The sequence below is a fragment of the Amaranthus tricolor genome, chromosome 1 (assembly GCF_026212465.1).
Source record: "Amaranthus tricolor cultivar Red isolate AtriRed21 chromosome 1, ASM2621246v1, whole genome shotgun sequence".
Lineage (NCBI taxonomy): Eukaryota > Viridiplantae > Streptophyta > Magnoliopsida > Caryophyllales > Amaranthaceae > Amaranthus > Amaranthus tricolor.
In genome coordinates this window covers 16,294,203-16,309,326 of record NC_080047.1, presented here as the reverse complement: position 1 = coordinate 16,309,326, position 15,124 = coordinate 16,294,203, and the positions used below count along the sequence as shown (strand labels likewise).

General features: G+C 34.3%; 1 protein-coding gene across 1 annotated transcript; it reads left to right on the top strand.

Annotated features, from left to right (window-relative positions):
- Positions 1-208: 208 nt before the first annotated feature.
- LOC130806118 (ABC transporter G family member 3) lies at positions 209-11,068 on the top strand. Its single transcript, XM_057671065.1, has 11 exons — positions 209-1,418; positions 1,531-1,610; positions 3,682-3,968; positions 5,677-5,848; positions 6,693-6,806; positions 7,071-7,199; positions 7,854-8,045; positions 9,176-9,262; positions 9,454-9,726; positions 10,480-10,587; positions 10,757-11,068. The coding sequence occupies exons 1-11, from the start codon at positions 941-943 to the stop codon at positions 11,012-11,014; spliced, it is 2,178 nt and encodes a 725-aa protein (XP_057527048.1). The 5' UTR covers positions 209-940; the 3' UTR covers positions 11,015-11,068.
- Positions 11,069-15,124: the final 4,056 nt, after the last annotated feature.

The window sequence follows — 15,124 nt, the reverse complement described above, 5'->3', positions numbered from 1 at the left end:
CTTATGAGAGCTTCATTGAAAAACGAAAAGAGTATATATTTTGATGTTCATGTGTAAGTATCTTTACAATCGTATCAGAGTTTTTATAAGATAGTTATTTTAATTTAAAAGTCATCAGGTTAATTTTTGAACCGTTCTAATTAAAGCAAGTCAAACTTTCTCCCATACTCTTATGTGTCTTAATAATCAAAGTTTCTTCTCACTTCAGTTCTGAGTCACACTCTGCAGTCACTGTCTCTTGCATTCCAAACCCCACTTCTCACTTTTCATACCATCTCCACCCTTCACTGCTTACTACTTATCAGATCCATTTTCAGGGTTTACTTTCTTTCTTCTCTCTCATATTTACTCTTTTTCCTATTAAATGCTTTAGCTTTTCTATTTTAATTTTGTTCCTTTATTATTCCATTTTTGCATGTTTCCTTTTTTAAGCAGCTCATTTTAGCTTTGTTTGGAATTTTTTTTTTTGCTTTTGTTGGTATATTATGTTTGGTGTTATTTCACCTTTTGGGTTTTTGTTAATTTTTTATTTGGTTATTTGGGTTTCTTTCAATTTTAATTTATAAAGGTATGTTTGTTTGCTTTTCTGCTTTTCTATTATTGCTTCTTCTATTACAATTTCCACAATATGGGATTTTGAAGCTTTTGTTATAAGCTTCTACAACCCCGATCAGAAACAACCTCTTTTCATCACTTACAAGGGTAAGGTTATGTACCTCCGACCATCGAACCCTGCCAGGGTGGGAGCTACCATGGAGTGTTCTTAAAAGCTATGGCAGTAATAGATTAATAGTGTTTATTTTCACAGTTTATTTAGCAAGGTGAGGCACAGTGAATTGGCAAGTGTTGTTTTTTAAACTAGTTTTGTGAGGATTCAAGGATTTGATCTTGATGTTAATTGGGTTTTGAGGATTAGAGTGGTGAATTCTTGGAGTTGAAAATGGAAGAAATACAATCTCAATCATATAATTATAGGTCTTCATCTTCGTCTGCAAGTAGTCCGGCTACCAGTAGGGTGCCCTCAAGTAATTTCTTCTATTTGAGGAAACCAGGTTCAATTAGACAACCCATTTCGTTTGAAGATTCTCCGGACTGGGGGGATGATACGGATATTGATGTTAGGGTTGATGATGGAGTTGAATCTATTCACGCAGCCACCACAGTTTGTTCCCCTACTTTGTCGAAACTCAATAGTGGGTCTTTACCTTCACCGGCTATTGCTGAAGGTGGTGGTATTGGTAGAAAGATTGCGGGTGCTTCCATTGTTTGGAAGGATCTAACTGTTACGATAAAGAATAAAAGAAAGTACTCGGATAAAGTTATAAAGAGCTCTACTGGCTATGCATTGCCGGGAACTATGACGGTTATAATGGGTCCTGCCAAGTCAGGGAAGTCTACCCTTCTGAGGGCTCTTGCAGGTTTGTAAGTTTTTGCTGTTTGCATGTAGTTGTTGAGCACATTACTGAAATTTTCATCGGGTTTGAATAACCGTTGGCGCTAATATAGTGCTTTTCTGTTTTTCTCATTTAGGAAGACTGCCTCATTCAGCTAGAATGTATGGTGATGTATTTGTCAATGGGACGAAGCACGACTTACCGTATGGATCCTATGTGAGTTTGAAAACATGATACCATGCCTATTGTCTTACTGTTAATTGTTGCTCTTAGGAATTTCTTATTTGTTGGAGTGGTATGTTGCTAGATAGTTTTGAGCGCCTCTATTTGTACTAATGTTGTTCCAATTTCAACTTGTGTTACTCGTATGGCTTGCTCGCCACTAGCACTATGATTTATGTACAATTGAAAATTATCTTATGTCAAATTTCGTATAAAGAAATACCATCTCTTTTTAGAAAATAATACTCATATAGAAGCTAAGACTGAATTTACTAATAAACATGTTAATGTTCACGTATGACCTCGTCTTCCCGTGGCTAGTTTTTAGCTACTGAAGATTAAACATTGAAACACAGATATTGTTTGTATAGTCATGCTCTGAGTTCATAGCGCTTCAACTAGCTTAGATCGTGTACTTGTTGAAAGCAATAAACCAAACTATTGCATCGTGGTGGGAATAAGTATAAGATCAAGTTCAATAGGTATATATGTCATTTGTCACAGAATGGAAACTCCTTTTTCTGCTAAACATATTACTACACGATTTCTTGTTATGCTCTATTTTTTGAGTAAGCATAGCTGTTAGCATTTATCAGGACCCGTAATATAAAGCCTAGATCATTTGTGGGATGGTTTTAAGGAAGTTCTAATAGTAAAGTTCGTGAAATAGAAGACTTTCGAGTCATGATCTCATCAGTTCCTTTAAGGTAAACAATTGATGGTTGTCTCAGATCATTTGCTTGCACGATGGTCGGTGGCCAACATTTTTGGTGCCCATACTTCTTCCATGGTTGATTTACGGTTTTCTGCCACAAGCCTAAAACCTAATACTGATTTTGAGGGTGTCTGGAGTCAGAATAGTTATCTGGATTCTGGAAGAAACTTGCTGCCCCTGGTTTCCCAATGTAGAGTAATCACCTCTTCAAAAAGAACTATGGTTTCCCAATGTATAGAGTAACACCTAATACTGATTTAGTAAAGTGTGCCTACTACTCAGCCTTACTTAAAAACTAGATCAGTCAAATTTACATGTGGATATGTTACTCGGGCTTAGTTATATATATGTCCAACTTGATTATGCGTCCGAGTGATAAAAATTTTTGTTTAACCGCAACAAGTGCACGGTGTAGGTGTAGCAAGCTAGTCGAACACAAAAAAGCTTATGTAGATTTTACTCGATTCTAGAAATTACGCATAGATAATAAAAATATGATGGGATAGTTATCTAAAAACTAATATATAACTAATTGAACTCAATGATAAAGAGACTAAGGTATTAGGAATCACCACAATTTGCATATGAATAATTATTTCATTTTTTATAGAACATGAATTCTTAAGTTAATTGAAAGTGATTTTATTAATCTCATATTTCTGTTTTATTGATTGATTATCGTTTTAGGGCCTTATTAATTCAATCTACAAACTTATACGTCAGATTAATTTGATTTTAAAATTTCATTTTACCACCAGTTCCCGATGGTGCACATTGGACATAGAAAACCTTCTTTATATTTGTTAGATATTTAAATTTCAAATTCCTTCTCAAATAATTTAACCATTAATTGCTTGGTGGAAGTTGCTCCCATCCCTAGGGAGAAGAATTCTTCTTTGGTTCATCTTCCTGAAGAATCCATGTTTTTTAAGATTCTGAACCAATTTCATTGAACCATATAGTAGAAATAATAGAGCAAAGTGTTGATCTCATATTTTTGGGAAAACACTCCATACGAACATTGAATGGTAATCTGCAGTGTAATGGTACTCCCAAAAAAAAAAAAAAACTTATTGGTGCTCCACGGCTAAACATATTTGTTTTGAAGCTTGTGATATCTATGATTGATTGCAATCCTTATTTACAATTGTGTCTCCGAAATGGACAATTATTTTTTCTTCCTTATAGAAAAAACATGTTTTCTTCGATATCCGTAGCCTTGAAGTTGCCACAATTTTGCTACACCATAATTTCGCTTTTTTGGACGTCGTTACCTCATTTGTTACTTTCCTGGCTATGTTCTGCGATGTCTTGCTTTGAATTTATCTGCTTTCTATTTGTCATATGCAGGGATATGTAGAAAGAGAAACTGCTCTGATTGGATCCTTAACTGTAAGGGAGTTCCTTTATTTTTCGGCGTTGCTTCAGCGTCCGGGTTTCCTTTGTCAGAAAAAAAATGTTGTTGAAGATGCAATAAATTCCATGTCTTTGGGCGATTATGCAAACAAACTCATTGGTGGCCACTGCTATATGAAAGGACTTCGTAGTGGTGAGCGCAGGCGTATTAGCATTGCCAGGGAGCTTGTGATGAGACCGCATATCCTATTTATAGATGAGCCACTCTATCATCTAGACAGGTGCTACTCATGTACATTAGCTTTTTTTCTTTCTATTTACTTTACCTTCACCTTTTCTTTTCTCCTTTTCTCCTTGGTGTACTCGGGTAAAAATTAAAATTTGGTTAAGATAATTCTAGTCTCGTAGGTTGTGTTCTCTATTTTTCTTCACCTCGAAACAATATTTTTCGGTAAAAATTAATTCAATCCAATGAAAACAAGTTCTATTCAATAGAAAAAGTTACTTTCAGTAAAAGAAATTCAGTAACTGCAAAGAAGAAAACAAAAGAGTATTGGTAAAACAAGTTGAGGTAGCTAAATTTTGTTCACTTGAATGAAAATAAGTTTCAGTATGCATAAGTTATGTCACTAAAAAATAAGTTCTTTTTGGCAAAACTAAGGGGAGAGAATGGAGCATATGCATTATCTCTTGTTGAAACAATAAATAAGCTGATGCTGTCGGTAATGTCGTTCCTCACCCTAGATCATAAATATATTTTATAGCTTGACTCTTGTTGAATAAAGGGTGATTAGGGTCAAAGACAGTGATTTCAGCTTGGCAGATTTATTATGCAGTTAGGAATTAATATGATATAGGATGTTGATCTAAACTACCAGACGATTAGATAAACTAACCAACTAGGGTGATCGGGGAATGCACCAGAGTTCACGTCTAATATCATTATATGAAGCGTAGAGATCCTAATTCAATTAAAAACAAATCTCAATTAGATGATAATGTGCTGGTCCTATAAAATTTAAAGTCCAATCTGGATGAATCATAAATAACCCTTAGTGGTGTATTGGGGAGCTAGATGAACCTAATAATATAAGCATGTGCGCACATGAATAATCTACTATAACCAGTATGAAATAAATTAAAGAAAGCTACAAAAGAGAGAACAATATGAAGAACTAAGAACTGTAATTTATTAAAGAATGCAATAAATGGAAGTCTCTTCGGTGTCAAAACCCATACTAAGACTTCATGTTTACCATTACTCTCGAAGTGAGTGTATACTAAAGACATGCTTGGATTGGATGTAAATATTTAAGGGGTAAAAAAAGTCAAAGTAAAAAAATAATGTTAAATGAGAAATTAGTGAAATTTGATTGTTGTAGAGGTGGGAGAATGGTTGCAAAGTAATGAAAAATAAAGGGAGCTCTTAATTTTGTGGGGTAAATATTTACCCTGGGGAAGGGTGGAGGAATGTATTACCTCCATAATAGGGGAAATAATCTTCTTTTCCTTCATAGTTTTTATTTCATGCTCATTTTATCTTCTTCACAGCTATATCAACTACTTCAGATGCATCTCTATTTGCTTTAATTTTATTAGTTTGACTTTATTTTCCCCCTAAAATATATTTACGTTCAATCCAAGCATGCCCTAATTTTATTTTTAGTTACATTAGATAAGAAAGAATCTAAAATTCTACTAAATCAGCCTGATACGCAATCGAGTATATGGGTACCCGACCGCATATCACTTGTGGCTTGGGATTTGACTTGGCTTCAATAGGTGGACCGACACTGGATTTGTTTAACGGCCTCCAAAGTCCATAATCCATATACCAAGAAAAACTCTCTCTACATATACATGTAAACCTTGAAGAAAATTTTGTTGTTGGCCTGCGGCTTGTTATGTCTTTGCTTTTCATCTTGACTTAAGCAGTTTTCTGATGCCGTATCTGGAAGTACATTGATCGGTGTTTCTGTTGTCTTTCAGTGTGTCTGCACTTCTTATGATGGTCACGTTGAAGAAGCTTGCAGGCACTGGGTGTACCCTTATATTCACAATATATCAGAGCAGCACAGAAGTCTTTGGTTTGTTTGATCGAATTTGTTTACTCTCAAATGGGAACACGCTATTTTTTGGAGAAACACTGTCTTGTTTGCAGGTAAAATTCAATTAGGTACTCTTACTGTTCTTATTGCTTTACTGGAATCCGCAATTCTTTCATATCAACCCCTCGATATTTCTCAATTTTGAGTTCCCTATTTCTATGTTTGTTTCTGTATTTTCCCGCTTAAATGCACTTTGCTTAATGCTAAACTACCTCTGTATGTATATTTACTTTCATCCCTTTCAATAGTATTCACTATTTATAACCAAATCTTTTTGTTGCTAATATATAAGAAAATAGTCACGTGGGATTTTATTTAATTTATCTAACTGCATAATTTCAAAAATTTGGTTTTGCATTACTCTAAATATAAAAACATCAAATTGGTGCATTGAATAATATGAAAGCTTGAAATGGTGCATGAATTTATTTAGAGAGGAAGTTTTTGTAGCATCAAGGACGCAGCACGTCGTAGGTTACAACTCATTTTGCGGAAATCACTTTGTGAATTGTTTAACTTGTAAAAAGTTCATTTCATTGTAATAATTCTATTTTTGTTGAAAATATGTATAAATAAAAGTTAATAATAAACCTTTTAGAACCCAATTCACTTTTTTAAAAAAAAGATTATAATGGCTAATGTGTTAAAAAAAAGCTTATAATGGCTGTTACTCTGGTTATGCGACGGAGTTTTGTGGTTCAATAGGCTCAAAATAACATAACAACCTCCTTTTTATTCCATGATTAGCATTATCATTACCAGTGTCTGAAATTTCAACCTTGCAAAACACATTTAGATTGTCATGTTCTTAATTTAGTTTTCTGACAAATAGATGGAGTTATAGAGTGGCAGATGAAGCCAAACTCTTAACTAAATAATTATTGTTTTCTGGTGAAGCACTTCTCAAACGCTGGATTCCCATGCCCGATAATGCAAAGTCCTTCAGATCATTTCTTGCGGGCAATCAATACAGACTTCGACAGGATTATTGCAATGTGTAAAAACTTGCAGGTATAAATTTACATACAATGGACGTAATTTTTTTCTCTGTACTAATTAAATGAAGCAATTGAATTCACGGAACAGAATACTTGTGTATGTTGGTTGTTGTTATGACTTATGAGTTATGTTTCCTTTCTACTTGTATTTTTGCAATTTCTTTCTGTGTGTATTTTGCAACAAGATGAACACCAATCATAACCATGCGTCATGATGTCATTTCTATGTATAGTTTCATTACGCATGTTTGGACTAAGTCATAGAGAAAATGAACAGGATGACCATGGTGACTTGTCATCAGTGAACATGGATACTGCTGTTGCCATTCGCACTCTTGAAGCAACATACAAGTCATCCGCAGATGCTGCTGCTGTTGAGGCAATGATTATAAAGCTCACTGAAAAGGTTTATTGCCGCTATATATCAGTCCATCATTCTTCTATCTTGTTAAGATTTGCTTTGTGTTCAAGAGCCTTAAGTTGTCTTGTTTTTTGTAATTTCATATTTTATCCATATTTTATCTACCTACATAAAAAAAACTATTTCATCAATCCTTATGTAAGGTATTTCCATTGCTCATGTGTGTCAAGGAACATTCAACCAAAAGTTTTAAGCTTATGACGAATATATTATATACATTAACACGCCCCCTCACACGAAAGCTCTTTGGGCTAGAAGTGTGGATGCAGCACAAACTCTCGTTATAACCGGCGTGAAATATTACGCTTCGAAATGAGGGGTGGATGAGATTCAAACCCGTGACCTTCCGTCACGTAGGCTTCTGATACCATGTCAAGGAACCAATTCAACCAAAAGCTTAAGCTGATGGTTGACGCTCCAAAATATGTTATATACTCTAACAATGTATGGTAACAGAATTTTGTGAGAAAATACAAGTACTGTAAAGTTACATATAAAATATCGAAGGACTAATCAATATCAATATTGGTTCCTGTTTATCCACAAGTAAAAGAATTCTAATATGCATGCTCCTTTCATTTTAATTTTTCGGCGAGGGAATTGCATCACATTTCTTTCTTCTGTGAACTTCTCTTTCAGGAAGGTCCTTTTCTCAAAAGCAAAGGAAAGGCCGGCAAGGCTACCAGGATTGCAGTTTTGACGTGGAGGTCACTATTAATTATGTCCAGAGAGTGGAAATATTTCTGGCTTCGCTTGATTCTCAATATGCTTCTGGCACTCTGCGTTGGCACTGTATTTTCTGGCTTGGGGCATTCTCTATCTTCAGTTGAGGTGAGTTGCTACAACGTTTTCCCTCTTTATTTCACAAGGGAGGTGGTAATTGGCTGCTTATCTGCACTTTTTGTTGCCCCGTCTTTATACTCCATTGTCTATGGAATGGTCCACCATTGAGAGGTTCCTGTTTTCGCCCGTCAAAAGATGTGGGATTTTGTGCTTTGTATTTACCAGCTAAATTATAACAATCAGGGAACTTACCCGAATCAGTTTTCTTGATAATTTGGCTGTACTGATGGTCTGTCCTTTTAGTGGAGTAGTTAAGGTTTTTTCTTTGATTCTCCATATTTTTTTCGAAATATCAATCCTTGAAAAGTCAACATTCAGTGGAACATTTCCCATGCTGTAATCTTCAAACTTCCCTCGTTCCTTTACCCCTCTTGATTGAGAAGGGTAGTGGAATCTACATTTTAAATTACGCGGACTCAAGTACTTGGGTTTTGACTTGTCAATTTAGTGACATGATGTTGGCGTAAAATAAATTTTCTCTGGGTGTCATATCCATGTCAAATTGATGGAGAGCTCACTTGAGTTGAAATTTATCATTGAGGTTTCATGAAGTTTCCAAGTAATGAGGAAGCTGATCGACATGGATTTGGGCTGAATGGAACAGAAACTTTTCCTTTCAGGGAAAGTTCCCTTAGCTTTTGAAATAAAGCATCACCACAACCAAGTTAATTAAGTCAAATAAGGTGAATGAAGCATAAATAAATTTAGGTCAATAATAACTTCACACTTATATCTTTATTCGTCAATTTCAAATTTGAATCTTTTACTGTCTATTTCAAGGGAAACCCATAAAATGTTTTGCTTTCTTTTTTAGTTTCAACATCTATTTCTCTACACCATAAGTCTCTTTTTAACTATAATTCAATACTTATTCTTTCTGCATTTTTTTGCGATACATTTTGCACAATTTATTGATGGATTCAATGCTTAATTTTCCTTTATTAATGAATGATAACATCATTTACAATTGAGAAGGATGCCTTATCCTTACATTCTGTGCTCTATTATAGTAATACAATACTATATAACTTAATATAATTCAAGTTTATTATGTGTAAATGCGCATTTTATTGGTTGTTGCTTCATTTATTACCTTCTATCTCCGTCTTAATGTGCAGGCTCGAGTTGCAGCTATATTTGTCTTCATCTCGTTTACATCTCTTCTAAGTATTGCAGGAATGCGAGCACATATGAAAGAAATAAAGGTTAGATTATTTACATTTTTTCATTAATCAAGATTTATTCAGCTGTCCAGTGTTCATTTTATTAACTGTTGGGTTACTTTCTATTCTTCTATGTGATGTCATATTAAACTGTTAAAAATGAAATTTCTTGTTTGTAGTTCTGTACTGTCTCTTTGCTTATTGGAGCTAATCCGAGTATATTTGTTGTACAGATGTATGCCTGTGAAGAAGCAAATAGTCATTCGGGAGCATTTGTTTTCCTTATTGGACAACTTCTATCTAGCATTCCGTTCCTGTTCCTGATTTCCATATCATCAAGTCTTGCGTTCTATTTCTTGATTGGTTTACGAGATGAATTCAGCTTGTTGATGTACTTCACGTTAAATTTCTTTACATGCCTTCTTGTCAATGAAGGATTACTGCTAACTGTTGCAGCCTTTCAACTAGATGTTTTCTGGAGCATTCTGACGCTTATAATTGTACACGTGAGTAGCAATTTTCTGAGCCTTGCGATTAAGCAATTGCCTGCATGTAGATCAAATCATCCAAATTTTTCCGTTGTATATTTTTATGTGTTGTTTTCTCCATGATTCATCTATGCATTAGCCCAAAAGCTCTGTGAATAATTGTGGGGGAAAAGGCCTTTAACTTTACGACCCGTTTGGTAATCGGTACAAAATGGTGAGAATGTAAATGATTCATAGTGTAAATTTTCATGATATGTATCATGTCATTTCCATGGTAATCGTACAAACGTTTTTTTGTGCACAATTTTCTATTACCGCCTAATACCACATGTACAAATGGTAATGTATTGGAATGAGTTTATGAAGGAAATGAGATTGTTGAAGGAGTATAACCATGACCATTAAACTTGTCATGAGATATCCTACCAAAATTACACTAACTTTTCATTATTATTCGCACCATTTAGTATCAATTACCAAACAGGCCGTTAGTCCTTGTGAAGCCATGCAGATCATTTCTTCTGTATTTGTCAATTTGTAGTTCCACAATTCCTTGTGTTGAGCTATTCTATAGGTCTGACAAATGTTTGGAGAGCAAAAATATGGAAAGTCTTAATGTGTCATTGTTTTAGTAAAGGAAAACCATATTGTAGGTTTCGTGAAGCAGACTTTTCAAATTTACGTTGAAAATTTTTCGTCTACTTTTGGATATTTTTAGTTGATAAACTCTTACTTTATATGTTGATTAATGCGCGTATCTTCTGCACTCAGATGTTGATGATGCTCTCAGCTGGTTACTTCAGGATTCGCAGTGATTTGCCTGGACCGGTATGGATGACCCCTTTGTCCTACATTGCTTTCCACACTTACTCGATTCAGGCAAGTATATATTTTCCATCCCCATCTTATTGATCTTTGTTTTCCATCCTTTACATTGTCACAGACTACAATGCATCGATTTGTGCATTACCGTATAGCATCTTTTATGGGGGTATTTTGTTACGGAGAGAAGCAGAATGACCTTCGCTATTTACTTGATGTATTGCAGGGACTTTTGGAGAATGAATATGTGGGCACTAATTTTGCTGTGGGTGAAGTACGGGCCATATCAGGATATCAGGCCGTTAGCAGTGCTTATGATATCTCCTCCAACGAAAACGTTAAATGGAATAATTTGTTGGTGCTCTTTCTTATGGCAGTTGGTTACCGTTTGTTGGTATTTGTCTTTCTAAGTATTCGCTTAGGAACTGGCTTAATTAGGAGCAAAATTTGCCGTTGTAATCTTGATACAGAGAGAAATGAATGAATGAACGGGGTATTTATTTTTTTTCATCTAGTCGTAGATGGTGGATCGCTCGAATTTGAAGGTTTAATGAGATTCTTTTCTTGTTAGTCATTTAGTTTGGACGTTGGCTCGAGTTGTGGCTCGACTGTTTAACTGCATGTTGTTTCCTTGATTGTGAATTCCTGTTCAGTTTTGGCGCTTGGCATTGGAAGCTTAATGAGCATCCATTAGCACTCCTAAATCCCCATCAATTTTCCTCCTCTCATACCCATCAACACCTTTTCTCTATAGTTTTCTTCTTTCACATTCCTTGTTTTACCACAAACACGATATACAGTTAACAGTCCACAATATACCAACACTTGCTTAAAGGGAACCCTACGTTGTGTAGGAACATTGGAATGAAATAACTTTTTTTTTAAAAAAAACTCCCAAAATTAAGACCCGGATAAAAATAATTCCCAAACTTAGCGTATGGGGGAAAATGATGTTTTAGATGGCTTTTTTGGGCCTTAATGGGCTGTGTAGTGGGTTTCAGGCTTTAGAGAAAAATGTTGTCTAAGACTGCGTTTTTTCTTTAAATGAAAGACAACGTTTTTCAACCTGGGCCCTAATGGGTTGTGTAGTGGGTTTTAGGCTTTAAAGGAAAATGTTGTCTAAGGCTACGTTTTTTCTTTAAGTGAAAGACAGCGTTTTTCAATTTGAGACTTAATGGGCTGTGTAGTGGGTTTCAGCTTTAAAGGAAAATGTTGTCTAAGACTATGTTTTTTCTTTAAGTGAAAGACAGCGTTTTTCAACATGGGCCCTAGGCTTTAAAGGAAAATGTTGTCTAAGACTGCGTTTTTTCTTTAAGTGAAAGACAACGTTTTTCAACCTGCTAAATTGTGCCTAATCTTGACCTTACCCTTTGACCAAGAAAACAATGTCTGAGGCAACGTGTTTCTTGGTGTTTTCTTTTCCCCACAACGCCTTAAAAATACATACCTATACTAAAATCAAATCTATATATCAATTTTCATCAATATTCTCATTCAATCATTTAACATATAACAATTTAATAACATTTCATATACAAATATATCCAATTATTCATTAACTACAAAGATATATACATAGTTGAAGTTATTTACATAGTCTAAAAATCAATAGTGCGTGTATAGCCCTAATAAATAGTATCTAGACTTGGATAAACTATAGGGGTACACTCGCTATCTTTTTGTGCTCGTACCTCAAAGTTATAAGGATGAACATGAGATGCATATGAACACTCGCCGAGGGTCCAGGAGCCGTCGGATGCATTCGTTCTTTAGTGTGGCTCGAACGGTTGTTTACTGCCCACCTACTCACTAGTAAGTGGTAAGTTCGTAAGTATAGTAACATCACACAGTGTGATGGTCACTTCACCTACCGATAGATTAAATGTATACGTCTCAGCCTCTCAGGTCTCCATCACTCAACTAAAGCGATAATCATACCTCGATCAAAAGTTATCTGACCCACTCGATGAATACCATATAGACTCGCTTCCCGCACGTACCTCAAATCCCTATCATTTAAGGGCCATCTCATGACCACCAAGGGGTGGTGTTGAGTCTGAAGCAATGTATATGAGTCTAGGGTTCCGGTTCATGTAAAATGCGAACGACGGATATGCCGTGAAACTAACACTAAAGAATCTATAAGACTAGGATTCTCCATCCTATATGTTCAATTTGTTCACTTTTCATTATGAACAATTCAACATCTACACATGAAAATTCAATTCAACATTCATTCGTTATTATATTCTTGAATTTATAATTCAATTTTTGAATTTGTTTAATTTGTATAAGAGTTTACTTATATGAGTTAAACCTCTCTACGGACCTGACTAGGGCTAGGATCAGTTGGAGACGCCATATCCATGTCTTAGATTACTGATGTCTTCTTAGTTTACCTTTTAGTGTCCTTAGCCTCTTACTCTTATCGTTTCCTTTTATTAGTTCTTTGTTTTCTTTTGTAGTGGTTCTACCTTTATTTTATAGGCCTTTAAGTTATCTTGCACGTGTAATTACGTCTCTTTATCTTCCTCGAGCCGGGGGACTCCTTTGGCCGCGCTCTCCTTTATGGGTATGAGTTGCCGCCGTCTTTCCCTCTCCAGATCCTGACCTTAGTTTTTCTAAGAGCGGGATATATTGAGTAGGATGATAATGATGTTTAATTTGTTCACTACATTGTTCAAGTTCTTCAACAACAACATCCATTAATACAACTATGATTCAAGTATATCCAATTAATGAAGAAAACAACATCCATATATTAAAATTTTTAAGCAACTAGATTAATCAAGTATAATAAATTCAATTCAACATCAACATCCATTGATACAACTATTAATCAAGTATATTTAATTAATCAAGTATATTCAATTCAATTCAATTTGTTCAATAAAATGAAATTGAATATCAAGAACAACATCATAAAACCTATATTATTTGAATTCATATTATTATACCAACATAATAAAACACATATTAATAAACCAACATCAAAAAACCAACATAATAAAATGAAATTAACATCAAGAACAACATAATAAAACCCATATTATTTAAAAAAATTAAATACCTAAAATAACATCATGAAACGATAATATGAAAATTACACACATTTAGGTGCGAAATTGAATAATAAAGACTAAAATGGAAAAAATTAACTAATAGAGACTAAATTGGGGAAGGAAAAATAGGAGGATATTAGAAGAAATTAAAGTGTTTAAATTTCAAAAATGGAGAGTTGAAATTAAAATAGGGAAATGGGGAAGAAGGGCGGGAAATAGTGCACGCTAAAAAATGTGTATCAGAAAACGTTTTCGGATAATGAAAAACATTATCTCAAGCAGCGTTTTTACCCTTGTGATAGAAACCTAATCAGCAGCACATCAGAGCTCAAAAACACTATGGCATGCTTTCACCATAAGTTTCCCCTTTCACATTTACCAAAAACATGATATACAGTCCACCAATATACCAACACTAGCTAATAGGGAATTCTACATTGTGCAGTACGGCCTGTTTTATATAGGTAAAACCTTAACCTCTTGCAACTCGAGAAGCCTTTGAGAGTAAGGAGTGAATTTCATGTCAAATGGTCTTTTTTTTTTTTTGAGTCTAATTGGGCTAGGAGTCTACTAAAGGTTTTTTCGATAGTTTTCTTCTACATAATAACTTAAGATCAGGTTAAAATGGTTGTTTGCTACAACTGTTGGTTTTACTAGTTAGAAGTATTGACTAATAAGTCTGTTGTTTAAGCTAATTTTTTAGGCCAGTTGTTAGAGAAATTTAGATAAAAGCCAAAAACCACCAAAAAAATTACTCTTTGCAGCTTCTTTCACATATGTTCAAATGCGATTTGACCCGAAAACCCAATTCAAAGCCTAAAGTTACCCGACCTGATTATATACTCTTTTTTGAAGTTGACTGAAACTACATTATTGGAGTCGAAGTCTCACTCAAATCCAATGATAATCAAAAATAGGAAAATTAAACCCGAACTGTTATTGATTTTTGTGTTCAACATATAACTGTTAATCGATAATACTAGAACTTAGTAGTGACGGAATCGAGTCATATCCAATTGGAAGTATGCGCAAAACTTTATTCAACCCCATTAAAATTGACTTAACTCGATCGATTTATGATCGAATCAGTTGCAACTGAACTATAGCCAATCCGAGTTGATTTTAAACATAAAACAAGTCTAACCTCCATAAAATTTATGATTAATTTCATCTTATTAAGTTTTTTTTAAGTCTATTAAATAGTTTCAGCAAATTTATGGCTAACTGATAAATATTAGAAAACTAATTTATTATCATTTAAATCTTTTTAAAAAAAAGAATACTACATACTAATAATTTTATTACTAAAAATATTCTTTTTATAAAAATGATCAACATATCTATTTCTGTTAAAAGGTAGGAAAAATATAAGGAGAAAAGTAGGATAAGGGATTGATATCAAATTCGTATATCAGTGTATTCGTACTATTACAATGTAAGGATGTATACATATTTATACTGCAAATTGTACACTATTCACATACTATTTGGATACTGTTTGCAACTGTAGGAAAGGATAACATTGTTTCTTT